At 42.8% G+C, this 27,094-nt stretch overlaps 1 protein-coding gene across 1 annotated transcript in view; it reads right to left on the minus strand.

Annotated features, from left to right (window-relative positions):
- Window positions 1-27,094, minus strand: part of Pi4k2a (phosphatidylinositol 4-kinase type 2 alpha) — a 36,435-nt gene that overhangs the window by 2,741 nt on the left and 6,600 nt on the right. Inside the window, exons 2-8 of the mRNA XM_042689295.1 lie at window positions 18,918-19,118; window positions 12,003-12,134; window positions 11,424-11,577; window positions 9,801-9,862; window positions 5,060-5,159; window positions 3,804-3,937; window positions 1,914-1,973 (exon numbers count right to left, since the gene is read on the minus strand). Coding sequence (XP_042545229.1) covers window positions 1,914-1,973; window positions 3,804-3,937; window positions 5,060-5,159; window positions 9,801-9,862; window positions 11,424-11,577; window positions 12,003-12,134; window positions 18,918-19,118 — 843 coding nt within the window. The remainder of the gene's footprint in view (window positions 1-1,913; window positions 1,974-3,803; window positions 3,938-5,059; window positions 5,160-9,800; window positions 9,863-11,423; window positions 11,578-12,002; window positions 12,135-18,917; window positions 19,119-27,094) is intronic.

Genomic DNA, 27,094 nt, shown 5'->3' on the forward strand with positions numbered 1-27,094 from the left:
GCTAGCCCTGAGCTGGAGAGCTGAGGGACAGTGCCCAGGCCCAGAGTTCAGGCCTCATGACTGACAAAAAACAAAAAACAAATGAAGCCTCTCATGCCTGTAATCCTAGCTGCTTAAGAGGCTTGAGATCTGAGGATCGCAGTTCAAAGCCACCCAGGCAGTTAAGTCTGTGAGACTCTTTTTTTCCTTTTTTTATTTTTTTTCCCGGTTGTGGGGCTTGAACTCTGGGCCTGGGCGCTGTCCCTCAGCTCTTCAGCTCAAGGCAAGCATTCTACCACTTGAGCCACAGCGCCACTTCTGGTTTTCTGGTGGTTTATTGAAGATAAAAGTCTCACGGAGTTTCCTGCCCAGGATGGCTTTGAACTGTGATCCTTAGATCACAGCCTCCTGAGTAGCTAGGATTACAGGTGTGAGCAACTGGCACCCGGCTATGTGAGACTCTTATCTCCAAGAAACCACCAGAAAACCAGAAGTGGTGCTGTGGTTCAAAGTGGCAGAGCTATAGTCTTGGGCAAAAAACTCAGGGACAGCACTCAGGCCCTGAGTTCAAGCCCCATGACTGACAAAAAATAAATAGTAATAATACAAATGTTCTCATTTGCCTTGCATGGGCATAATGGCATGCACCTGTAGTCCCAGCTAAAGCAGGAAGATCACTTGAACCCGAGAGTTGAGAGACCACCCTGGGGTACTATCTCAAAACAAAAATGAAAACAAATGCTTCCTTTTTTTTTTTTTTTTGCCCTTGTTAAGTAAAGTTCATAACCTTGGAAGTGGGGAGAGTTCAAAGAAACAGGCACTCTCCTGCATGCCTATGGTACCGGACAAGGCAGAAAGGCAAGCTGACAATCAAAGCTTAAAAATGAACAGATCCTCTCGAGGCATTCACACACAGTGAGGATAGTCTTAGAAGAGGAACACAAAAGCACAATGCCTATGTGTCTCTGATCATATAAAATAGTGTTTACTGAAATGACCTCCAGGAAATAGAAACGAGATTTTTTGTTTTGCTTTGGTTATTTTTTCTTTTGGGGACTGTTTAACTATACATACTTTTTTTATCGCCTATTTAACTGAAATCACTGGCTATATCTCAGAAGATGGTTGAAGATGCACTGTCTTTCCATGCCTGCCATTTAATAAATCTCCTTTCTCTGCCTCTTTATTTGACATTGGGGGTGGGGTGAGTGGCTGGATCAACTTCAGACTTCTGGACTTTGGGCTTGGGGTTTAAAAGCCCAGTTTTGTAACCACAGTCAATAGATGAGTTTATGTGCCAGACTATTTTTACTTAACACTTGATATGTACTACCTCATGCAATCCTCTATGAACTATGCCAAGAATTATTACTAACCTATTATAAACAATAATTGCTAGGGTGTCTGACTCCAGAGCCTAACCTTAATCACCAAGGCACGTAGCTAGCCTTGAGCAACTAGAGAACACAAGAGTGTTGGTTAAGTTAACAATAATGTATCCACAAAAAGGCACTGGGAAAAGCACACAGTGCTACTAGATACTGTGGAAGGGGTGGGAGATTGGGGAGGGCTACCTTCCCCTCACCTATGTGTTATAGGGCAGTGTCACAAATATGTATGGCATAGACTGAAAACAGGAGCTTTAGATATCTTTTTTTTTTTTGTCAGTTGTGGGGTCTGAACTCGGCCTGGGCGCTGTTCCTCAGCTCTTCAGCTCAAGGCTAGTGCTCTACCACTTGAGCCACAGCACCACTTCTGGATTTTTTTGTTTATGTGGTGCTAAGGAATCGAACCCAGGGCCTCATGCATGCAAGGCAAGCACTCTACCACTGAGCCACCTTCCCAGCCCGTGGAGCTTTATATATCCTTATATATCTTCTCAACTCCCTCCCAGGGAGATGGTAACAAGACACCTGAGGATGTCCTAGGCTTACCTGTCCTCTCATGACAGCAATCTGCTTATGGAATTGGCCCCTGTCAAAACCAGGATCTTTCTGCAAGAGAAAGGCAGAACATTAGAAAGGAAAAAATAATGGCATTTACAGGGAAATGGATGGAACTAGAGCAAATTATTTTGAGTGCGGTAAGCCAAGAGCAAAGAGACAAATGGCACATGGTCTCCCTGATATGTGGATGCTTAAGCCAAAATGCAAGGAGATATGACATAGTAAACAGGACTCAAGAAACAAAGGATTTCCACTCATTTTGTGTATCATTGCTAAATGATTCCATGTTCTTGACCACACACACACACACACACACACACACACACACACACACACACACACACACACACACAGACACACACCCCCCTGAGGGAAGCTAGGCAGAGGACACAGAATCAGAGGAAAATGGGAAAACATACTACAGAGGGGCCCATCAGCTGCAGTAGAGTCAAAGGTAGTGATGGGAGGGAGGGAATGAGAGGGAAAGAGGGAACAGCTGACACTAAGCAAAGGAAAGAAATGTAAATATCACCTGATATGAAGAAATAATGTACTGTCAAAGTTCATAGAATTCACAAACTTTATAGACCATGATAATGACAATTTGCGTTGTGAAAGTTAAAAATGTGTTTGTGACTTTAAGAATCACTATTCCAAGGGCTGGGAAGGTGGCTCAGTGGTAGAGCATTTGCTTTGCATGCCTGAGGCCCTGGGTTCGATTCCTCAGCACCACATAAGCAAAAAGAAAAAAAGCCGGAAGTGGCCCTGTGGCTCAAGTGGTAGAGTGCTAGCCTTGAGCTGAAGAGCTGAGGGACAGCGCCCAGGCCCAGAGTTCAGGCCCCACAACCGGACCAAAAAAAAAAAGAATCACTTTTTCAACAATACTGTGAAATATGTGAAATTTATGTCATCACCTAATCTAAATAAAAAATTATTTTTGAAAAAGCCAGTACTCACATGGAAGTCTCACATTTTCTCCCCAGACTAGAAATTTTCGAATACAGAAAACCTACATAAAAAGCTTAGTGAAGTCAACTAGCACCATAAGAACTTCCTCTCTTACAAATGTAGAAATACACAATGAGAAAATTCTTCATTTTCCATAACTCACTGTGGGCATCAGTACTCCGTTTATAAAAAGTGAGTGCTCTATGGACACAGTACAACCCCTGTCACAGGACAGATCAGTGTGATCAATCCATCAGAACGGCTTTTTTTTTTTTTTCCCCCAAACCCATCCAAACCAGATCCTACTGCTCCCCTGTAGGATCTTACACTTCATTGGCTAACTCACATCAGATAGGTGCTTAGTCATTCTCTCTTGGCTTGAGCCAGGACCAATTGGAAAAGACAGAGCCAGGCGCTGGTGGCTCACGCCTGTAATCCTAGCTACTTAGGAGGCTGAGATCTGAGAATCATGGTTCAAAGCCAGCCCAGGCAGGAAAAACTGAGAAACTTTTTTTTTGTTTTTTTTGGGTCCGGTCGTGGGGCCTGAACTCTGGGTCTGGGCACTGTCCCTCAGCTCTTCAGCTCAAGGCTAGCGCTCTACCACTTGAGCCACAGTGCCACTTCCGGCTTTTTTCTTTTTGCTTATGTGGTGCTGAGGAATTGAACCCAGGGCCTCAGGCATGCAAAGCAAGCACTCTACCACCAAGCCACCTTCCCAGCCCAGCTGTGAAACTCTTATCTCCAATAAACCACCAGAAAACCAGAAGTGACGCTGTGGCTCAAGTGGTAGAGTGCTAGCCTTGAGCTGAAGAGCTGAGGGACAGCACTCAGGCCTAGAGTTCAAGCCCCATGACTGACAAAAAAGAAAAAAAAGAAAGAAAAGACATTAGAAATGCCTTCTTCCATATGCAGGAGGTTCCTAGGACTAACCTTGAATAGTTCATAGAGGTCCTCCTCTAAGTCCTTGACAAAGTTAGGGTCAGATATCTTTGGAAGAATCAAGTCTTTGATCTCTTGAGAAAATGGAACTTTTGCCTGGGGCAGCCAGGCCCAGTAAAAAGGATCTGAAAAGGAGAAAACCAAAAGTAAAGTTCAAGCCATTATCTGTGTCTTTTACCATTAGAAGACTTTCTTTTTTCTTTTTTTTTGGGTCCGGTCATGGGGCCTGAACTCTGGCTCTTCAGCTCAAGGCTAGCGCTCTACCACTTGAGCCACAGTACTACTTCCGGCTTTTTTTCTTTTTGCTTATGTGGTGCTGAGGAATCGAACCCAGGGCCTCGAGCATGCAAGGCAAGCGCTCTACCACTGAGCCACCTTCCCAGCCCACCATTAGAAGACTTTCAAAGAGAAAGCCCCTTCTTCCCTTAGAAATAACAGAAGATAAAAACAACCACTTTAAGGTGCTGCTAACCATAAGTACTTGGCTAGTAAGTAGAGAAATCATGATTCAAACCCAGATCAACCTAATCCCAGAGCACTTTTCCAGATGTGACATGACCTCCCAGGATGCAAGCCTATCCAAATGCAACTAGTTGTCACTAAGATATTGAAATGGTCCAGAAAATAAAACAAGTGCTTCAAAAGGAAGCTAGAGATTTCCTCTTTGTATCTCTCCACCTTTCCATTCTCAGAGTGGAGGAAAGGGATATCATCAAGGAAAGACAGGGCATACTGATAGCGGCTTATCTAGAGACTCAACAATCAATTATGAAAACACAATCCCAACAAAGAATAAGGGGAATGCAAAATTGACATGAGAAAACTCATCTTTATCCTTCTAATTTCTCCCCTTCCTGCTTCCCTCTCTTTCCTTTCTTCCTTCCTTCTCTGCTAGGTATCAAACCCAAGACTTCACTCACACTAGGTGAGCATTCTACAACTGAGCTACACCTCTAACACTATGCTTCTAATTTCTAATTACTCATATTCCTATAGTGGGAATAGTAACAACGTATGGTAATATGTAATAAATACATAATAAAAATATATGGTAAAAAAATCATATAATGGTTTATATTATAGCACAGTTGCCATGTCCTGGCTGTGGTGATTGAGGCCTGAGCTGCAATGGCTCATTAATTCTTGGAACAATTCTATCACAGAGGTACTATTATATCCCTTGCACAATGAGACAACAACTGGGTCCAAGCAAAAGCAAAGCCAGACCCAGAGGCCTTCAGACTTACATGCCCTCCAGGAGTCAGGATGCTTCAATGGGAAAGCCAGCCCATTGTCTATGGCAGCCACTTTGATAACAGGCTCCTTCACCACCACCCAGTCTGTGTCCTGCAAAGCAAGGAGACACTGATTGCTAAGGGAGTCCATCTGCCTTAGGCCCTTTACAGTAGTAGTAGCAGCAGCAAAGCAACCCATCTTGCCCCCCTCAGATAGCAATCCTTATTTAATTTATTTGGAGCTACCATATTGTCATTTCTATATTGCTATCTGACCTGATACATTTGTGGCACCTCTGACCTGTCTGTACAAGGTTCTCAGAGTCTCTTTTTTTTCCTTTTCCTTTTAGTTGAGACAGCATCTCGAAATGCTGTCCAGGATGGCCTTGAACTCACGATCCTCCTGCCTCAGTCTGCTGAGTGCTGTGATTACAGGTGTGTGCCACCACGCCCGGCAACAGTTGCTTTCTTATCATGGAAAAGTTGCACTTCCCCAGGACTTGCCACAGTCCTTGCTAAGGATAATGACAAAAACAAGAATAACTATAAGTCATTCTTCCTAGTGAAAAGCAGTGAGAATCTTGAGAATAGAAAATTAGAAAGATCTGTATCATCTGGACGTTTTCCAGTTAAAAAACCCAAGAAGATACGCTGGCTGCTTTTCCATAAGGGAGCTGATTCTGCTTCAGTGAGACTTAAGAAGGAAAAGGGCAAGAGGTGAATGTGGGCAGGCCACTTGGGACAGCCCACGTCACAGATCCTAATGCTACTAGGTGGCATCATGCTCCCTTCATGTTCATTCCTGCAATTACAGGAACAGGGACTACTGTGGTGCCAGAACACCTGCACCAGAATCCTCTGGGAACTGTTATTTTAATTTTTTGACTAGTTCTAGGACTTGAACTCAGGGCCTGGGCTCTGTCTTATGCTCAAGGTTAGAGCTCTACCACTTGAGGTACTGTGTCACTTCCAGTGGCACTGAGGAATCGAACCCAGGGCTTCACCAAGCACTCTACCACTAAGCCACATTTCCTGCCTTCCCTGTTTTTTTTTTTTTGTTGTTGTTTGTTTTGTGGGTCATGGGGCATGAACTCTGGGTCTGGGCATCCTTCCAGCTTTTTCTGTGTATGTGGTACTGAGGAATTGAACCCAGGGGTTCATGCATGCTAGGCAACCACTCTACCACTAAACCACATTACAGCCCCCCCCCCCTTTTTTTTTGTCAGTCAGTCGTGGGCTTGAACTCTGGGCCTAGGTGCTGTCCCTCAGCTCTTCAGCTCAAGGTGAGCACTCTACCACTTGAGCCACAGTGACCTCCAGTTTTCTAGTGGTTAATTGGAGATAAGAGTCTCATGGACTTACCTGCCCATGATGGCTTTGAACTGTGATCCTCAGATCCTCAGATCTCAACTAGAATTGCAAACGTGAACCCTGGCACCTGGTTATTCCCAGCCCTTTAGTTTTTATCATCTTTAAATAGTTATACAAGGGAGTTGTCATTTAACAAAGCAGTTTATGAATACAAGGCAAGGGTTGGGTGTTATTTTTTTTTGGGGCGGGGGGGAGACTTGGACTTAGTATCTGACGCTTGCTTTCATTCATTGGCTGGTGCTCTATCACCTGATCCAGGCCTCCAACCCTGGATATGTTACTTTATTTTCTTTTTGTCAGTCATGGGCCTTGAACTCAGGGCCTAGGCGCTGTCCCTGAGCCCTTTTGCTCAAAGCTAGTGCTCTACTACTTTAAGCCACAGTGCCACTTCTGGTTTTCTGGTGGTTAACTGGAGATATGAATCTCAGAGACTTTCCTGCCTGGGCTGGCTTTGAACCATGATCCACAGATCTCAGCCTCCTGTGTAGCTAGGATAGCAAGCATGAGCCACCAGTACCTGGCCTGGATCAGTTATTTTAAAAGGTGTCAATTCCTGAGTTTTGTACCAGACCTGAACCATTAATTACTGGGGAACCTGAACAATCTATACTATGTGGGTTTTTTTGGTCTTGATTTCTACAATGGTATACTGAAACTCAGGGCCTCACACATGGTAGGCAAGCATTCTACCACAGAGATACAGTTCTTCTAATAAGTCAGACAAAAAATTCTTGAGAGCCATTCATAAGGAGAAGGAAGTAAAACCACTGTAAGTAAAAAATGGGGCTAAAGGTTTAACTGTGGTAGAATGCTTGCCTAGCATATGCAAAGCCTAGATTCTAACTAGTGCTACACAAAAGGGGAGTAAGAAGGGGGAAAAGGAAGGAAAAAGAGAAGAAGAGAAAGAAAGAAAGAAAAGAGGAACAGGAAGAAGAGGAGGAGGAAGATAAGAATGAGAAAGAGGAAGAGGAGGAGGAGAACAAAGAGGAGGAAGAGAACAAAGAAGAGAGGAAAAAGAAGGGTAAGGTGGAGGAGGGAGAACCAGGCAGAAAGGGGAGAGAAATAAAAACCGGGCTCACTCTCCTCCAGGAAGCCTGTTAACTGTTAAAAGATATAGTCAAGCCAGAGTACTTAGGAGACTGAGATCTGAGGATCATGATTCAAAGCCAGCCAGTGCAGGAAAATCCATGAGACTCTTATCTCCAATTAACCACCAAAAAGCCAGAAAAAGACCTGTTGCTGAAGTGTCAGAGCACCAGCCCTGAGAGAAAAAGCTAAGGGACAGCGTCCAGGCCCCGAGTTCAAGTCCTAGGAACAGCCTCCAAAAAAGAAAATTTAAAAATATATTTCAAACTTGAGCCAGGTGCCAGTGGCTCACGCCTGTAATCCTAGCTATTCAGGAGACTGAGATCTGAGGATCACAGTTCAAAGCCAGCCCAGGCAGGAAAGGAAAGTCCATGAGACTCTTATCTCCAATAAACCAATAGAAAACTGCAAGTGGTGCTGTGGCTCAAGGGATAGAGTACTTGCCTTGAGCTGAAGAGCACAGGGATAGTGCCCCAGCCCAGAGTTCAAGCCCCACGACCAACAAAAATAAATAAATAAAAAATATATGTATATATATATATTATATAAATATATGTAATATATATTACATATTATATAATACATTATATGCTATATATACATATACATACATATATATATATGTATGTGTGTATATATATATATATAAAACTGGGAGACAGTGAGGGAAGGGGTGACTGGCCAAAAAGAAATACATTCTTTTTTTTTTTTTTGGTCTGTCATGGGGCTTGAACTCTAGGCCTGGTCGCTGTCCCTGAGCTCTTCAGCTTGAGGCTAATGCTCTATCATCTGAGCCACCGTGCCACTTCCGGTTTTCTGGTGGTTAAATGGAGATAGAAATCACATGGAGTTTTCTGCCCAGGCTGGCTTTGAACCATGCTTCTCAGACCTCAGATCCTGCATAGCTAGGATTATAGGTGTGAGCCACCGGCACCAACAAGAAATACACTCTTTACCTGACTCATGTAACTGTAACCCCTCTATAAATCACCTTTATCATAACAATCAAAAAATTTAAATAAATTTAAAAATATATTCAAGAGCCAGAGTATACATCTCTAATCCCCGAACTCAGGAGGCTGAGGTAAGAGGATCTCAAATATGAGGCCAGCCTGCGCTATCTAGCAAGACCTTAAGTCTGTTTTTGTTTTTTTGGTTATTATTTTGTTTTAAAAAGACATGCAAGCTGGGCACTGGTGGCTCACATCTGTAATCCTAGTTATTTCAGCAGGCTGAGATCTGAGGATCAATGGTTCAAAGCCAGCCTGGGCAGGAAAGTCTGTGAAACTTTTATTTCTATTGAACCACAAAAAGCTAGAAATGGAGCTGTGGCTCAAGCAGTAGAGCAATAGCCTCGAGCACAAAAGTTCAGGGACAGTGCCCAAGCCAAGTTAAGCCCCACAACCTAAAGAAAAAAAAAAAAGATATGCAGGCAGCAACAGCAAAGTGGTGAAGGATGCGAGAAATGAGGGAATAAGAAATGTAGAAATGTACACGATGCTGGGCACTGATGGCTCACGCCTGTAATCCTAGCTACTAAGGAGGCTGAGGTCTGAGGATCACGGTTCAAAGCCAATCCAAGCAGAAAGTCCATGAGATTTTTTTTTTTTTTTTGGTCCGGTCATGGGTCCTGAACTCTGGGCCTGGGCACTGTCCCTCAGCTCTTCAGCTCAAGGCTAGCGCTCTACCACTTGAGTCACAGCGCCACTTCCGGCTTTTTTCTTTTTGCTTATGTGGTGCTGAGGAATCGAACTCAGGGCCTCAGGCATGCAAGGCAAACGCTCTACCACTGAGCCAACTTCCCAGCCCTCCATGAGACTCTTATCTCCAATTAACCACCAGAAAACCAGAAATGGCGCTATGGCTCAAGTGATAGAGCACTTGCCTTGAGCTAGAGTTCAAGCTCCACAACCAACAAAACAACAACAACAAAGAAATGTCCACAAGTAGCTTTCCTAAAACTTTCATTCTGTGGAATTGTGGTCTGTTGTTAAGAGTCTCATGGTTTTAAAAAAAGTGTAGATATTACTTGTCCACTTAATGTAGAACTTCCCAGGCCGTTTCTATGCTACTATGCAATGCAAGACTCAAAAGAATAGAGTATGTATGTTCCAAACTTAGCTGATTCTTTTCTTAATGCTTTTCTAACATCAGTCAGCAATATACTTAATTTAAATCCTGTGCTTCCAAGATTCTTCTGATCTTACAGGACCTAACTCTGACCATTTTGTGTGTTTCTAAACTATAATGACACTCATTCTCACCCTTTTCTTTAAGATATAAACTAACCTCTTACCCGAGAGCTAGAACTATCCATGGGACAGTCATATTTAATCAGCCAATTGTCATTTCCTCGATCTGTGAATAGAAATTTAAAGTTAGCAGAAATAGCCAGAGTGACATTCAATTTTAATAATGGTAAGCTAGGTAATTTGAGCACCTAGGCCAATCCTTTTATGAGTACAACTACAAAAACTGGGAAACTAACAATTTTAACAAAAACACAAGAATTGAAGAGTTGTGATCTAGGACAGAAAAAAATACAGAGAAAGGACCCTCAAATATATCAAACAATAAGTTCAAGGAGTACTGCGAATCCCTAGCAGAATAAATACAAAGAAAACCACAAACAAGTGTATCACAGTAAACTGAAAACCAAAGACACAGAAAAGCTTAAAGGAAACTAGAGAAACCAAGCACCAAAGTCTCACACCTATAATTCTAGCTTAGGAGGCTGGGATCTGAGCATCATCATTCAAAGCTAGCATAGTTAGGAAAATCTGTGAAACTCATCTTCAATTAACCACTATAAGGCCAGAAAGTGGAGCTATGGTTTAAGTGACAGAAGACACTGAGTTCAAGTCCCAGCACTGGCACAAAAAAAAGAAAAAAGAAAAAAAAAGCTAGAGAAAAAGACTGTCTTCACAGAAGCAACAATAATACAGACAAAGAACAACTCGACAGAAAATATACAAGTCAATTGAAGACTTTTTTTGGGCTGGTACTAGGGATTGAACAAGTCCTGAGTGCTGTCCCTTAGCTTTTTTTAATGCCACAGCTCCACTTCTGATCTCTTGGTGGCTAACTAGAGATAAAGAGTCTCATGCATTTTTCCTCCCTGGGCTGGCTTTGAAGCATGATCCTCAGATCTCAGCCTCCTGAGTAGCTGGGAGTTACATATGTGAGCCACTGGTGCCAAGCTTACTTAAAGCAGCAACAAAAATAATGATCTAGCCATTTATCCCAAGAAATTAGAAAGTGACAAAACTGTGATAGGTCTTGATACTATAAGAACAACTAGGGTTAGGCACTTGTAGTTCATGCCTGTAATCCTGGCTACTCAGGAGGCTAAGATCTGAGGTTCATGGTTCAAAGCCAACCAGGGCAGGAAAGGCCATGGGACTCTTAGCTTCAATTAAACAGCAAAGGTCAGAAGTGGAGTTGTGGGTCAAAGTAGAGCACTCACTAGCTTTAAGCACTAAAGCTCAGGGGACAGCATCCAGGCTCTGAGTTCAAACCCCAGGATCAGCGCGCGCGCGCGTGCGCGCGCGCACACACACACACACACACACACACACACACACACACACACACACACACACTCACTCTCTCTCTCTCTCTCTCTCTCTCTCTCTCTCTTGAATGACTAGGGATAAAAGATAAGCATTCTCTTTATGGTGTTTTGGAAGAGCCAGGTATATTCTGTCTGGGACCAGGAAAGAAATAAGCTGTCATAGCTCTAGGACTCACCACACCTGGTAATTACACATGGACCTAGCTTACCCTGGAGAAGCATTCTCTAGAGACTCCCATAATGTGCATGACCCATTCAACATAGGAAAACCTCCTCTGACAAGGCTTCTGACCCCATGGCTGAGCTAAATCAGCACAGGCCATGAGACCAGCCCTAGCTGCTCACCAGTGTTGCGAATAATGTAGTCCAACACCACCAACCGCTCAAACTGCAGAAGTAATTGCCGATTAGTGTTCTCAGGGAGAGGCTCTGCTTCAAAACGTCGCAGCCAGTAATCTGCATCTTTATAGCCTTCAACAAAGAGCTGGAATGAACCAACCTGCAACCAAGAGGAAGAAACAAAAGCATTTTTCTACAGCCCAGCTCCATAGAGCCAGTGGGCAAGCCAGGGAACAATTACGGTACTGTGGAGTTCATCCATTTAGAGAAGGAAAAGGTTTCTAAGACTTTCATGCCTTTATTTCCTTTTAAGTAAAAGGGAAGGAGAATGTGAGAGAAATCACCCATCCAAGTTCAGGACACATCCTAATAGGCCAGAGGAATTAAGTGAAAAAGTAAGGTCTCTGCTTTCGGGAGAATTCTTTCCCAAACCATAGGCCCTTGACAGAAACGAAGAAGACTAAAGCTTCTGGGTAAGTTGTTTCATTGCCCATGTTTAGGCTTTTATGCACTTTGCTTCCCTACTTGAATGACTATGCCACTAAAGCCATCACCTCTAATGAGCCATATCAGTGCAATCTGTACCTTTGGTGGTAGCCCGATGCGGTTAAACCGCTGCCCAACTTTTGGCACTTTCTCTAGGGCAAGCCGTTTGCCTCTGGATTTCACTCGATCAATGGCACTATAGTTGAAGGTTTCACTGGCCAGGTATACTACCTACAGCAGAAAGAGAAGAGATATCCAGGTTAGAATCGAGTTTAAAGTTAGATGCTCACCAATATTTTTCCTCTTCCGGAGCAGAGAAAAAATGCACAATGCAACTTTTTTTTTTTTTTTCCCCGATTGTGGGGCCTGAACTCTGGGCCTGGGTGCTGTCCCTCAGCTCTTCAGCTCAAGGCTAGCGCTCTACCACTTGAGCCACAGCGCCACTTCCAGCTTTTTCTGCTTATGTGGTGCTGAGGAATCTAACCCAGGGCCTCATGCATGCAAGGCAAGCACTCTACCACTGAGCTACCTTTCCAGCCCACAATGCAACTTTCTTACATTAAAAGGTTTGGGCCAGTGGAATATTGTCAAAGTCATATATCATTTGCACAAAGTCACATCATTTGCAGGTTGACCCCCTAAAAATATCCCGTAGTCCTTATCCCAATCTGAGTAGCTAGAAATAAAGAGTTCTGAGACAGCAGAGCTAAACTTATGGAAGGGATCTAAGATCCCTTTATGACATGAGTGGCACAGATCTGGAAAAGCTGTCAAACAGACATGAGCAAAAAATAGACTGCAAGGCACGATGGTATACACATAAATTTCAGCTACTCAGAAAGTAAAGGCAAGAGGACTTGAGAGTGAGAGTTTTGAGGCCAGCCTGAGAAAAGTTAGTGAGAAACCATGTCAAAACAAAATACAAATAAAAAGGCTGGGAACATGGCTCAAATGATAGAGTTTGACTGGTATGAAAGAGGCCCTATCCTGAGTTCAGTCCCCAGTACCACAAAAATAAAAAAGGGGCAAGGGGAAAAGAGAGGAAAGTAGAAACTAGTCTTTCCATTGCTTCTTCAAGGCCAGGGGCTTTGGTTGTTGATATTTTGAATATCTGCCATTTTTGATCCTTCAAGAAAGGTAACTCGGGCTGGGAAGGTGGCTCAGTGGTAGAGTGCTTGCCTTGCATGCCTGAGGCCCTGGGTTCGATTCCTCAGCACCACGTAAGCAAAATGAAAAAAGCCGGAAGTGGCACTATGGCTCAAGTAGTAGAGCGCTAGCCTTGAGCTGAAGAGCTGAGGGACAGCACCCAGGCCCAGAGTTCAGACCCCAGGACTGGACTAAAAAAAAAAAAAAAAGAAAGGTAACTCAGGTGAATTTGCCATCTCCAAGGAAATCATAGCCTGCCTCATGAACTGCAATTTACAAACACTACTACAATGCTTTTCCTAAGTTCTTCTTCCTCTACATGGCAAATAACTTAACTTGGAAGTACCAATTCCATCTCAATCACAGCTGTCAACTATAAATGTTTGTCTCTGTGTTTGAATAACAGCATTTCCTCTGTGGTCTGATACTTGCTGGTCCTTCTAAGTTCAAACTTGGAATTTAAGATTTTTGTATGTCACCATTTCTATATTAAATATAATAGTTAAGAATAGTAGAAAAAACTTCTTCATGCCCAGCTTCTTCTGTTGAGATGGAGCCTTATGATTTTTTTTTGGGGGGGGGGGGGGCATTGGTCATAGGGCTTGAACTGTGGGCCTGGGCGCTGTCTCTGAGCTCTAAGCTCAAGGCAAACACTCTGCCACTTAAGCCACAGTGCCACTTCTGATTTTCTAGTCGTTAATTGGAGATAAGAATCTCATGGACTTTCCTACTCCGGCTGGCTCTGAACCATGATCCTCAGATCTCAGCCTCCTAGCAATAGGCATCTGGCTCTTACGGACTTTTCTACAGCCTGGCTTGGAACCACAATCCTATTGTTCTCAAACTCTCATGTAGCTAGGATGACAAACATGCATCACCCCACTCAGCTACAGGTTGAGAAGAGATGTCTTGAGTTTTTCTGGCCAAGCTAAACTTAAATAATAATCCTGTTCTCAGTCTCCCAAACATCGAAAACTATTGCTATGAGCCATCCAAACCCAGCTTACAAATAATTATTTTGCCCAAGAACCTTAGAGGTGAAACAATTCCTTCTCATCTTTCCCTTCTCTCCCTCCCTCCTTTCTTCCAGTATTGACAAGGTTCCTAAAATGAATGTTCAAAGCACTGTAGTGAGTACTTTTTAACTTACAAACCTGAAAACTAAGGAATAGGAATGAAGGACAAAGAGCTTTTCTAAAGCCACTTTGCAAGTTTCTGCCATGAAAATCTTAGCTCTCTTGGGCTGGGAAGGAGGCTCAGTGGTAGAGTGCTTGCCTTGCAGGCCTGAGGCCCTGGGTTCGATTCTTCAGCACCACATAAGCAAAAAGAAAAAAGCCAGAAGTGGCGCTGTGGCTCAAGTGGTAAAGTGCTAGCCTTGAGCTAAAGAGCTGAGGGACATCGACTAGGCCCAGAGTTCAGGCCACACGACCAGACCCAAAAAACAAAACAAAATAAACCCTTAGATCTCTCAAGCCATACAGCATCCTTTTTTTCCTATCAGATTTGAATCATTCTTCCCAACAAACCATTTTTTTCACTATGAATAATCAAACAATCATCACCTGGAATCTCACAGAAACAACCAGTGAGTGAGAATTAGAACGTTACTATTTGAAACTCAACTGTAATGTGAGCCTTGTTTCCATAGTAACAGATGCTCTAATCAACTGGTTAGAATCCTGTAACAGGGATAGGGAAGTGGGGAAGGGAGAGATTCTTACTGTTCTCCAGCAGCTGAATGCTTGAAAAGTTCTGTCTCATCTCAGTCTCATGGATGACAAGTTTTTGCTGCTGGTTGACTTTCTGATGCAAAACATCCTCAGAAATCATTACGATTTGTGTGTATGTATGTGTGTATGTTTGTGTGCACACGTGCACTAATCCTGGGGGCTTGAACTCAGGGCCTGGGCACTGACCCTGAGCTTTTTGCTCAAGACTAGCACTCTACCACTTGAGCCACAGCACCACTTCAGGCTTTCATTATAATTCTTTAACAGGAAAAGGGGAACATCAGGGGCAGGGGAAGAAAGGGGTTGTAATGTGATATTAATGATTAGAATAGTTCATAAAAATATCATAGGATAACATGTCTGTTCATGCCACAGGCTATGTGACTTACAAGAATCATTCTGTGTAATCCTAATAGTTGCTCTACAAAATAAACTATTTCTTTTTCTTCAGGGAAGAAACTGAGCAGCCTAGAGCAATTAACTAACTTGCCCATGGGTCACATATATATAAACATACAGAAGCTTAGTGTGGTGGCTCAGTACTTTGAGGAGGCTGAGATAAAAAGACTAAATTCTAGGCCAGCATAAACTATACAGCAAGTACTATATAGCAAACTACACAGCAATATTGTTACACACACAAAAAAACTACAAAGCCAGAATCCAAAGCCAAGCTTTCTGATCCTTAGGTACTGTCAACTCCAAAAGCACCAGCAAAGCAGGCAAACACAGAGCCAGGAGAACTCAATTATATGCAATGCAAAGGAAGGAAATTACAGAGTAATGATGAAGGTGTGTTTCAAAGAGTTTCCAGAGTCTAGGAGGAGCCTAGGAGGAGAATTTCAGGTTAGGCAGGAGACTTAGGAGCATTACTGTACAATATACTCAAAATGTGTGGTTTAAATATCTGCGGAGAGCAAAAACCAAGGAGGAAGGGATTGAGCTGTACAAAGCCAGGCAGAAAATTGGTGCCAAATGTCTAAGCCCAATCAAATACTCTTTCTATAGACCTAAAGTTGGGGGAATCTTTGGATTACTGCTCATTATTTAATATCCATTCTGTGACTCAACTAGTACTTAATAAACACTTAATATACATTTGGTATCTTGCTAGTTGCTAAGCATGGAATAAAAATCTCAAGAAAGATCAATCTCAAGAAGTGGTTTCTGGGCAGGGCGCCAGTGGCTCACACCCATAATCCTAGCTACTCAAGAGGCTGAGATCTGAGGATGGCAGTTCGAAGCCAGCCCAGGCAGGAAAGTCCATGAGACTCTTACCTCCAATTAACCACCAGAAAACTGGAAGTGGCACTGTGGCTCAAAGTGGCAGAGCACTCATCTAGAGCTGAAGAGCTGAAGGACAGCACCCAAGCCCAGAGTTCAAGCCCCATGACCAACAACAACAACAAAAAAAAGAAGTTCCATGGACTGGCTTTGAAGTTCAATCCTCAAATCTCAGCCTCCTGAGTAGCTAAGATCATAAGAGTGAGCCATTGGTGCCTGGCTCTCTGAGACTCTTATCTCTAATAAATTACCAAAGAGCCAGAAGCATATCTTAGGCTCAAGTGGTAGAATACTAGCCTTGAGCAAAAGAAACTTAGGGACAGTGCCTAGGCCCTGAATTCAAGCCTCAGGACCTGCACACATACAAGTAGTCTCTGACTTCAGAAATTTATAAACTAGCTGTTACATTGTTTAATCGCAAGGAAGCAGAAATAGTCAAACACCTACAATAATTACAAACTGTTTTTTAAATACCCAAAGACAACAGAAGACAGGTTTAGAAGGAAGTTCCATTTGCGGATTAATCTCCTTGTCCATAGTGTTTACTATCTAAACCTTTAAGGAAAACTTCAGACATGGATTTTTAATGTAGATACAGGATCCTAGGGGGGGAAAATGGATGAACTTCCCCTGGTCTATGAACCATTTCCTGAAATTATATGCAAAAAATATTGATTGCAAATATATAATCCCCCCTGAATAAGATCTATAGCTTCTATCAAATTTTCAAAGAAAGTTAAGACCCAGAGCTAGGAAGATGCTTCGGCATCCTAAGTAAGGGCATTATATCAGAGCTCCACTTAAGTGACTACTATAGCTCAGGTAATCACAAACTCCATGGGTGATGATGTGTTCTGAAGTGTTTGTATGCTGATCAGCATTTTCCTTCCCTTCACAACTCTTAAGAGTTTCATGGAGCTTTTATGAATCCCATGAGTATAGGGGTTCTTAAACTAGTGTCAGCCAACTCCTTGAAGTTGTATGCAATCAATTATGTATAGCAACACTTTTATGGGGAAGGAGAGTATGGCCCAAACCCTTCACCAGAATATCAACTAAGTCTGTAACACATGCAGAGTAGGTACAAATCCACTCCATGTATGAATTTCCCTAGATCTGGTACATCTATTTTTCAAATTTTTTTACTAGCTGGGGATTAAACCAGGGCCTTATGAATGCTAGCAAGTGCTCAACCACAAAGCTATACCTCCAGCCTAGACCTCTATTTTGGTAGTCAGACAAGTCTCAAAATTCTACACTATATGAGGTGGGTGAGGAAAATCTTCTAAGACTAAAGTCTTCCTTGCCAGACCTTGCAGAAGTGCTTTAGTTGACATCAGCTGATCTATTCTATACTGCATCTAAAGCCAGGTATAGTAGTACACTCCTGTAGTTTGACAGTAAGATCTTCTCTGAGATAAAGAAAGGAAGAAAGAGAAACAGAGAGAAAGAAAGAGAATGAGAGAAAGAGAGAATGAGAGAGAGAGAAAGAAGGAAAGAGAAAGGGAAGCAAGAAAGGAAGGAAACCATATATCAGTGGATCATGCCTATACCCATAATCTTAACTACTTGGGAGACTGAGATTAATAGGACTGTAGTTTGAGGTCAACCTAGACATAAAAGTCCCCAAAACTAGTTGTGGGGGGAGGGAAAGTGGGAGAAAGACAAGGGAGGGGGGAACAATGTTCGACAAGAAATGTACTCATTACCTTATGTAGGGAACTGTAACCTCTCTGTACATCGCCTTTACAATAAAATTAAATTAACGGTTTAAAAAAAGAGCTAGTTACGATGGTGCACACATTATCCTAGCTTTGATGTGAAGCTTAACGTAGGCAAATCATGGCTCAGGTACATATCTGGGCAGGAAGCAAGATCCTAATAACAAGCAAAATATAACAAGCAGAGAAAAGGAAAAAGAAATACAGCCGTAAGAATGCTTGCTTTAAGCCGAGCACCAGTGGCTCACATGTGTAATCCTAGCTATTCTGAAAGCTGAGATCTGAGGAGCACAGTTCAAAGCCAACCAGGGTAGGAAAGTCTGCGAGACTCTTATCTCCAATTAACTACCAGAAAACTGGAAGTGGCACTGTGGCGCAAGTGCTGTGGCACTTGCCTTGAGCTGAAAAGCTCAGGAATAGTGTCCAGACCAAGAGTTCAAGCCCCACGACAAAAAAAAAAAAAAAAAGCTTGTCTCCTAGGTGTGGGGCCTTAATTCAAACTCAGTGGCTCTCCCATACACACACACAAAAAGGAAGGAAACAAGGAGAGAGGAAGAGAGGAAGAGAAAGAAAAGAAAGAAGCCAACTGCATCTAAATCTTTTTTATTTTTTTTTGGTGGGGGGGTCCGGTCGTGGGGCCTGAACTCTGGGCCTGGGCGCTGTCCCTCAGCTCTTCAGCTCAAAGCTAGTGCTCTACCACTTGAGGCACAACGCCACTTCCGGCTTTTTTCTTATGTGGTGCTGAGGAATCGAACCCAGGGCCTCACGCATGCAAGGCAAGAGCTCTACCACTGAGCCACCATCCCAGCCCCATGCATCTAAATCTTGGTTCAGAAGTCTAAGAGAGTAAAAACAGCTATGTTTTTACCAGTTTGGATTATCTGGGGTTCACAGATGTAATCTCTTAGGCAACTGTGAAATTCCTGACCTTTGAAAGTCTACACGTGTGTCCCTTGAAAGATAGTTTTAGTCAGATGATCAAACCATGAGCCTAAATCTGCTACCTCCTCTGAAAGGTTTAAGAACACCAGAATTAAATAGCTCCCACTGCACCCAAAGTCCCACTAATAGGACTTAAACCTCAAGCAAAACTTTGGCCAAGCACCAAGACTTTCTGCAAGTGAATCACTGACCTTTGTATGGGGTACAATGTTAAGTTCCAGTTTTTGGTCCACCAGGCTGGCTCCTGCCTCTGAAAGATAGCCCTGGTTGAGGACAAGGCAGTCACGGCCAAAGCAGCAGGGACAGCACAACTTCTGCAGCCATTTGGTCCACTTAGGATTAAGATGTCCATATGGCTCTTCATTCTTGGGTTTGAAGACTGCAATGATCTTCTACACAGGTGAAAGAAAAAGAGAATGTGAAAGGTGAGCTGGGGTTTGGGGTACAGCTCAATGGTAGATCACATACTTAGCATTTGTGAGGTCCTAGTTTCAATCTTCAGCACGTGCATGTGCACACACACACACACAGTTAATTACAGTAATCCCAGACCAAGTCAGCAGAAATCTTAAAGGAAATGAGAGGGCACAAGCAGACAATTCCTGTTTACAGTCAGATAATGACTATTTTCTAGTTTGTAAGACACCAGTTCATTTGTACTTCTAAGAGACCCACTGCTAGGAAAAGATATGACCAAAGAAGATGCTAAGTCTCCTCATTCTTCTTTGCTGTGTTCCTCCTCTTCTCCTCTCTTCCCTATATAAGTACCTACCTCTAACTTTGTGCTTCAAACCAACAAAATAAATGGATTTGCACGTGTCTAGGCAAGATCCATAAGCCAACTTGATGGCACATCTTAAGTCACAGGGAACAATCTTATGTCAATATAGTACTGTTTCCTTCCCTCCTGAGCAAGTTATACTGAATACATTGAAGGCTCGGAAATGAGGAATTAACTTACCATGATTTATAATGTTATCTTTTTTTATGTGTATCACTGCCCCATTTATCCTACAGCACCCTTTTTTGTACAGTGTGATAAAAATTTAACACCATCTAATTCCAGCTTCTAAAGTGTGTACATATACAGTATTACTTTGTATGAATTACGTAAATATTTCAAAAGGCAACTGAAAGAACATTAGTACTATGGAATGAAGTTAAGAAACTCCTTCATCGGTGGGTGAAGTTTCTAAATCAGCCCTATTGACCCTATTATCTCTCTCTTGTGTGTTTATAAGTCTTGAAATAAAAAGTTCAGGAAAGACAAACTAGAAAAGCAATCAAAGAGAGAAATCACAGCAGAGGAAAAAATAATCTGCTACCTGGTTTGAATGGAGTTACTTTAAGGAATTCTGAAAGTAAAGGGGACATGAGACACCATCAACAATAAAACATTCTTCTCAAGATTGACAACAAAAATCGTCAAGGGTCCTTTGAAATATGAGATGCCTATAAACAGTAGTCCTCCCTCCTGAATGCTCTCATCCACAGGCCATGGCCCTTCGGGGTTGTTTTACATTTATTTCATTCTCTCCAGTTACCACAATGGTATATCAAAGGAAGAAAATATGCTAAACAAGTGATTCATCTCCATACCACATGAGTCTCTACTCCTCCCTCCACTGCCAACTCGACATTTTCCTGTGACTATCACTTCCTGAGTGGCAGATCACAGAAGAGAACATACACCCATCTGTCACCATGGGAGACAAGGTCCCATCTCATAACAGTTGATGAGTCTTGGGGCTAGTTCCTTCAAAAACTCTTGCAAAAATTCAAACTCTCTTCTTCAATCCAAAAAGAATCATTTTTTTTTCTTAAAGACAAACTTACTTATTTACTGGCAAAAATAAAATGCATATATTCATAAGTCTTCAGAAGTCATTTCATATTCAAAGTGGTTGGCAAGAAGCATCAGTATGCAGTCATCTCTGTCTGGCTTGCCTGGAATTCTGCCTCTAAACATCAATCAGCAGCGGCAACAGACTCAAGTATGAGCATGACTGCTGAGTCTACTCCCAACTTTCCAGCCAGGACAGTGACAACACAGGCAATCTGAAGCATGTCCCAGAGCTTGAGGCATAATGTAGAGCTCAGCAGGCTGGTTTCCCAGTGCATGGGAGACAACGGCATTTCATCTAACTGTTGGGACTGGAAAAAAATACCAGGGCTAGAGCTTAAATCCACTCAAAGAAAGAAGAAAATGAGGACTGAGACTGTAACCAAGCATCACTTATAGACTAATCTCTTTCTTTCATACTCTCAATTTCTTTCTACCACAAGGAAAGCATTTCATTGACTCTTTTTTCTTTTTTCTTTCTTTTTTAGTGGCATTCAGTTTGAACTAAAGGCCTTATGTTTGCTAGGCAAGCAATTGAATTTTTACCACTTGAATATGCCCCCAGGCCCTTATTGACTATTAAAGGCACTAGAAATTATGAGTTTATCAGTCACACAGGGGTTTCACTAAAGAATACTGGTGGGGTTAGGTAAATGAGAAAATGGTGTAGGGAAACAGAAGGAATTTCAGAGGAATGGAGTCACACATACCTTTCAAGCAGGCCTCAGTTCAATTCAGTTTGGTTAACATTTGCTCAGGACCTAGTTTGTATAACTATGCAGTGGGGCTTCCTAGACATATAACAGTCTCTAAACTGGGCAAGGTGGCTCAAGCCTGTAAATCTTAGCTACTTGGGAGGTAAACATGGAGAGAGAAAAATCTGAGGCCAACACAAACGAAAGAGAAGTTTGAGAGCCTCTTTTTCAACTAACGGCTAGTTACAGTGGCACACATATCCTCCCAGTAACAGAGAAAGCAAAATGGCTGGGCACACTGGTATGTGCCTGTCATCCCTAGCAACACAGGACAACTTAAGTAGAGGGAATTGAAGCCCAGGCTAGCCAAGGAGTAAAAAGTAGAACTCTACCTTGAAAATAATGAATGGATAAAGGGTCTGGAGGCATGGCTCAATAGGTATGGCGCCTACCTAGAAAGCACATTTGAGTTCAAATCCCAGTACTGCCAAAAAATGAAAACAAAACCAGTAACAACAGCCTCTGGCCTAATTATGGTCATTTCACATAATCGACTGTTACTCAATCACCAAGGATATTCTCCTCATTCACAGAGAACAAATTCTAAAACACCCACCAGTATTCAGTTGTGAAAGAAAATGCCACATTTTTTTCCTCACCATCCTCTCTTTGTTAATAAACTGTCAATTTCTTTAGTACTTCTAGGAGAAAGCTTCATTTTGTGCCAACATTTTATTTTATTTTATTTTTTGGTCGGCCGTGGGGCTTGAACTCTGGGCCTGGGCGCTGTCCCTCAGCTCTTCAGCTCAAGGCGAGCACTCTACCACTTGAGCTACAGGGCCACTTCCGGTTTTCTGGTGGTTTATTGGAGATAGGAGTCTCACGGTCTCTCCTGCCCGGGCTGGCTTTGAACTGCGATCCTCAGATCTCAGCCTCCTGAGTAGCTAGGATTACAGGCGTGAGCCACCAGCGCCCGGCTTGTGCCAACATTTTAAAAACAACTTTCCTTAACACCCATTTATTAATCTCTCCTTGACAAAAGGGATAAAGTAAAATTGCTCAGGTAGTAGCAGTCCATGCATTTAGAGAAACAGAACTGCACTAGAAAGTAAAAACAGTGGCTGATATCTAGGACCCACAATCAATTACTGGAACCTGGAACCTAAGAGTTTCCTATAGCTAACCAGCGGGGGACAAGGGAGGCATTCCCTAGGATGAAAAAAAAAAAAAGACCCTTAAGCTGAACAGTGTCCCATACCAGAAGCCCCACTTACCTGGGAGGCTGAGGTGATGAGATCAAGTCCCAAGTCCCAAGATGGAGGGAGGAAGGGAGAGGGGAGGGGAAAGATGGGGGAAGAAAGGAAGCCTGACACTGGCGGCTCACACCTATAATCCTAGCTACTCAGGACTGCAGTTCAAAGCTAGCCCTGGTAGGAAAGTCTGTGAGACTCATCTCCAATTAACCACCAGAAAAACAGAAGTGGAGCTGTGGTTTGAAGTGGTGGAGGAGTAGCCTTGACCAAAAATGCTCAGGGACAGTGCCCAGGCCCTGATGGGACAAAAAAAAAAAAAAAAAGGCAATTCAGGCACATCATTCATGATTGCACAGTATAATACACCTACAATAAGTCTTTTTTTTTTTTTGGTCAGTCATGGGGCTTGAACTCTGGGCCTAGGCACTGACTAAGCTCTTCAGGTCAAGGCTTTCGCTCTTCAGGTCAAGGCTTGCGCTCTACCACTTGAGCCACAGCACCACCTCTGGCTTTTTATGCTTATGTGGTGCTGAGGAATAGAACCCAGGCCTCATGCATGCAAGGCAAGCACTCTACCACTGAGCCACCTTCCCAGCCCCTAATAAGTCTTTTTTAAAGTCTAAAAGGAAAGCAGATGATTCTCAAGATCCCCTTAAATTTTGGCCAGACAGAGTAGTTCATGACTATAATTCCAACTACTTGGAAGCAGACATCAGGAATTTGAGGTTCAAAGCCAGCTCCAGCAGATTCAGAAAACCCCACTCAATCAATAAGCCAGGTGTAGTGGTCTACTCCTGAAATCCAAGCTATATAGAAGACAGCAGTAAGAGGACCAAGATGGGAGGGTTAAGGTATGGCTGGGGTGGGCTGGGAAGGTGGCTCAGTGGTAAAGCGCTCGCCTTGCATGCATGAGGCCCTGGGTTCGATTCCTCAGCACCACATAAGCAAAAAGAAAAAAGCCGGAAGTGGCGCTGTGGCTCAAGTGGTAGAGCGCTAGCCTTGAGCTGAAGAGCTGAGGGACAGCGCCCAGGCCCAGAGTTCAGGCCCCACGACTGGACCCAAAAAAAAAAAAAAAAAAAAAAAAAAAAAAAGGTATGGCTGGGGTGTAGCTCAAATGATAGAACTTGCCTAGCAAGCAAAGGGCCCGAGTTTAAACTACACACACACACACACACACACACACAGGGCCCGAGTTTAAACTACACACACACACACACACACACACATATTCTTTTTTTGTTTTTTGGGTTGGTCATGAGGCTTGAACTCTGGGCCTGGGCGCTGTCCCTAAGCTCTTCAGCTCAAGGCGAGCGCTTTACCACTTGAGCCACAGCACCACTTCCGGTTTTCTGGTGGTTTATTGGAGATAAGAGTCTCATGGAATTTCCTGCTTGGGCTGGCTTTGAACCATGATCCTCTGATCTCAGCTTCCTGAGTAGCTAGATTTACAGGCATGAGCCACCTGCGCCTGGCCACAGATTCCCTTCAATTCTTAAAAATTATTAAGAATCCTCAAAAGCTTTAGATAGATAAAAATTGTTATTTTAAATTAAATCTGAAATGTTAAAATGAATTAATTCACTTAATAAAAATAAACCTCCTCCTACATATTAACATAAATTACACATTCTTATGAAAAATAATTTTCAAAAGCCTTTAGTAGAAAGACTGGCATTGGTTTACTGTTTGCAAATCTCTGTAATGTCTCACTTAATAGAAGACACCTGTACTCTCACAACTTCCTCAGTATTCAATCCGTTTCGATTACACATCATGTGATCTCTGGACAACTCCACTATCCACTCACAAGAAATGAAAGTGAGAGAAGCAAATAAAATCTTACAATTATTATGAAAAAAACTTACCTGTGAACCCCCAAAAGAAACTCCTGGGGACCCTGGTCCATTCTGTAAGAACTGTATTAGAGGCTGAAGGAAAACAGTGGTCCTTAACTTAGCTATTTAGGCAGAGAAGATTTAATTACCTGTCAGCTTTTTCAAAAGCAAAAAATAGGATACTCCAAATATAAAACCCTGAAAGAAGATGGGAGTCCAAAACAGAACATAGAGAGAGGGGTTTAGTCCATATTTAATTTCCCATCCCAGTGCAACAGACTCAACCTGCTTAATCCATTAAAACTTGTGGCTTAGGCTGGGAATGTGGAGTGCTTGCCTAGCATGCATGAAGCCCTGGCTTTGATTCCTCAGTACCACAAAAACAAAAAAAGCCAAAAGTGGCACTGTGCTCAAGTAGTAGAGTGGTAGCCCTGAGCAAAAGAAGCTCAGGGACAGTGCCTAGATCCTGAGTCCAAGCCCTAGGACTTGCAAAAAAAAAAAAAAAAAAGAACTTGTGGTTTGGCAAGATCAGAGAGACAAACTGCATGCTCTCCTGATATGCTGATGTTAGACTTAAAACAAATTACACAGAATTCTAGATATCCACATACCCAGAAGAAGATATTCTTAGGAGAGAATCACAAAGGTGCAACACCCAAGCAAATATGCAAATAAAATAATTCCATACTGAAACAGACTCAAAAGGTATTGAAATAAAGGATTGTTGTCTCTTTTTCTTTTTTTTTTTCTTTTCTTTTTTGGGTCCGGTCGTGGGGTCTGAACTCTGGGCCTGGGTGCTGTCCCTCAGCTCTTCAGCTCAAGGCTAGCACTCTACCACTTGAGCCACAGTGCCACTTCTAGCTTTTTTCTTTTTACTTATGTGGTGCTGAGAAATTGAACCCAGGGCCTCATGCATGCAAGGCAAGCGCTCTACCACTGAGCCACATTCCCAGCCCCTTTTTCCTTTTTTTTTGATGACTGTATTCTTTACCTTATACATGGTGTATACATGTGCACATCTGCAGGAGAGTCGGGGGAGGACACAGAATCAGAGGAAAAATGGAGGAAAAGTGCAGTAATGAAGCATACTGCTGTACTGGTCATTGCTAAAAGTAAACTATGCAACTCACAGGTGGAAAGGAGAAAGAGGGAATGGGAGAGAATGAAGGAACAGATGACACTATACCAAAGGAAATGTATTTGATACCTGATGTATGTAAAGGTAAACACACTGAAAAAAAAAAAGTCTCATGTACTTTCCTGCCTGGGCTGGCTTTGAACCTCAATCCTCAGATCTCAGCCTCCTGAGTAACTAGGATTACAGGCATGAGCCACTGGCGCCTGGCCAGTCTTAAAATCTTAAGACCTACATTTGTATAGGATTTATAAACATAACTGTTTCGACATTTTAGTACAATATTTTTATTCCTTGACCTTATTATGTCTATCAGTATTCCTCTAAACCAAGTGAAGGATGTAACAATTTCTTGAAGGGAACTTGTGGCTGGAAGAAGTACATTCAATGTGGGAATCTTTCAAAGATGATAAAGACATCATTTTCATGACAAACTGTTAGCTGGGCACCGGTGGTTCACGCCTGTAATCCTAGCTACTCAGGAGGCTGAAATCTGAGGATCACAGTTCAAAGCCAGCCCGGGCAGGGAACTCCGTGAGACTCTATCTCCAATAAACCAATAGAAAAACGGAAGGGGAGCTGTGGCTCAAGCAGTAGAGTGCTTGAACACAGGGACAGCGCCCAGGCCCAGAGTTCAAACCCCATGACTGACCAAAAAAAAAAAAAAAGTATATTCAAATGTTTGAAAATCATAATCTGACACTTAGGGGCAACATGTTTACAGATAGGGTCACTGGCATTTTTATGTAAGTACCAATTAGCATTAGCTAATGAATTGCTATTGACAATAATCATAAAAGCATCCTCTCAAAACTATACTATTTGGGGGCTGGGAATGTGGCTTAGTGGTAGAGTGCTTGCCTAGAATGCATGAAGCCCTAGGTTTGGTTCCTCAGTACCACATAAACAGAAAAAGACAGAAGTAGCGCTGTGGCTCAAGTGGTAGAGAGCTAGCCTAGAGCAAAAGCAGCTCAGGGCAGGGCACCGGTGGCTCACACCTGTAATACTAGCTACTCAGGTGGTTGAGATCTGCAGCTACTCAGGTGGTTGAGATCTGAGGATCGCAGTTCAAAGCCAGCCTGGGCAGGAAAGTCCGTGAAACTCTTATCTCTCCAATAAACCATCAGAAAACCAGAAGTGGCACTGTGTCTCAATAGGTAGAGCACTCGCCTTGAGCTGAAGAGCTGAGGGACACAGGCCCCACGACTGACAAAAAAAAAGAAGAAGCAGCTTAGGGGCAGTGCCCAGGCCCTGAGTTTAAGCCCCAGGACTGGCAAACATAAAAATAAATAAATAAATAAATAAATACTATTTTTGCTTTATGCAATGTCATGTATACCTAAAGAGCCCAAAACAATAAAAAACTAAACAAAAAATGGACAGATCCTGCCAAGTACCAGGAACTATGCAGGTGTGAGAGCCCGAAAAGCCAAGCTATGAGACCTGAAAGGCTTGGGAGTTTGGAAGGCCTTCTCCCAACTTACTATCAGAGGACTGAGAGTTTCCTGGAAAGGTCAATCAGTCCTGGCTTAACAGGAATTCAGATTTCTATCCTGGGGATGGCTAATTCTACCCAGGACTGCCTGGTAGCCTTGGGGTAGACTAAG

Source organism: Dipodomys spectabilis, unplaced genomic scaffold (genome assembly GCF_019054845.1).
Source record: "Dipodomys spectabilis isolate Male_0828 unplaced genomic scaffold, ASM1905484v1 ptg000125l, whole genome shotgun sequence".
In the NCBI taxonomy this organism is placed as follows: domain Eukaryota; kingdom Metazoa; phylum Chordata; class Mammalia; order Rodentia; family Heteromyidae; genus Dipodomys; species Dipodomys spectabilis.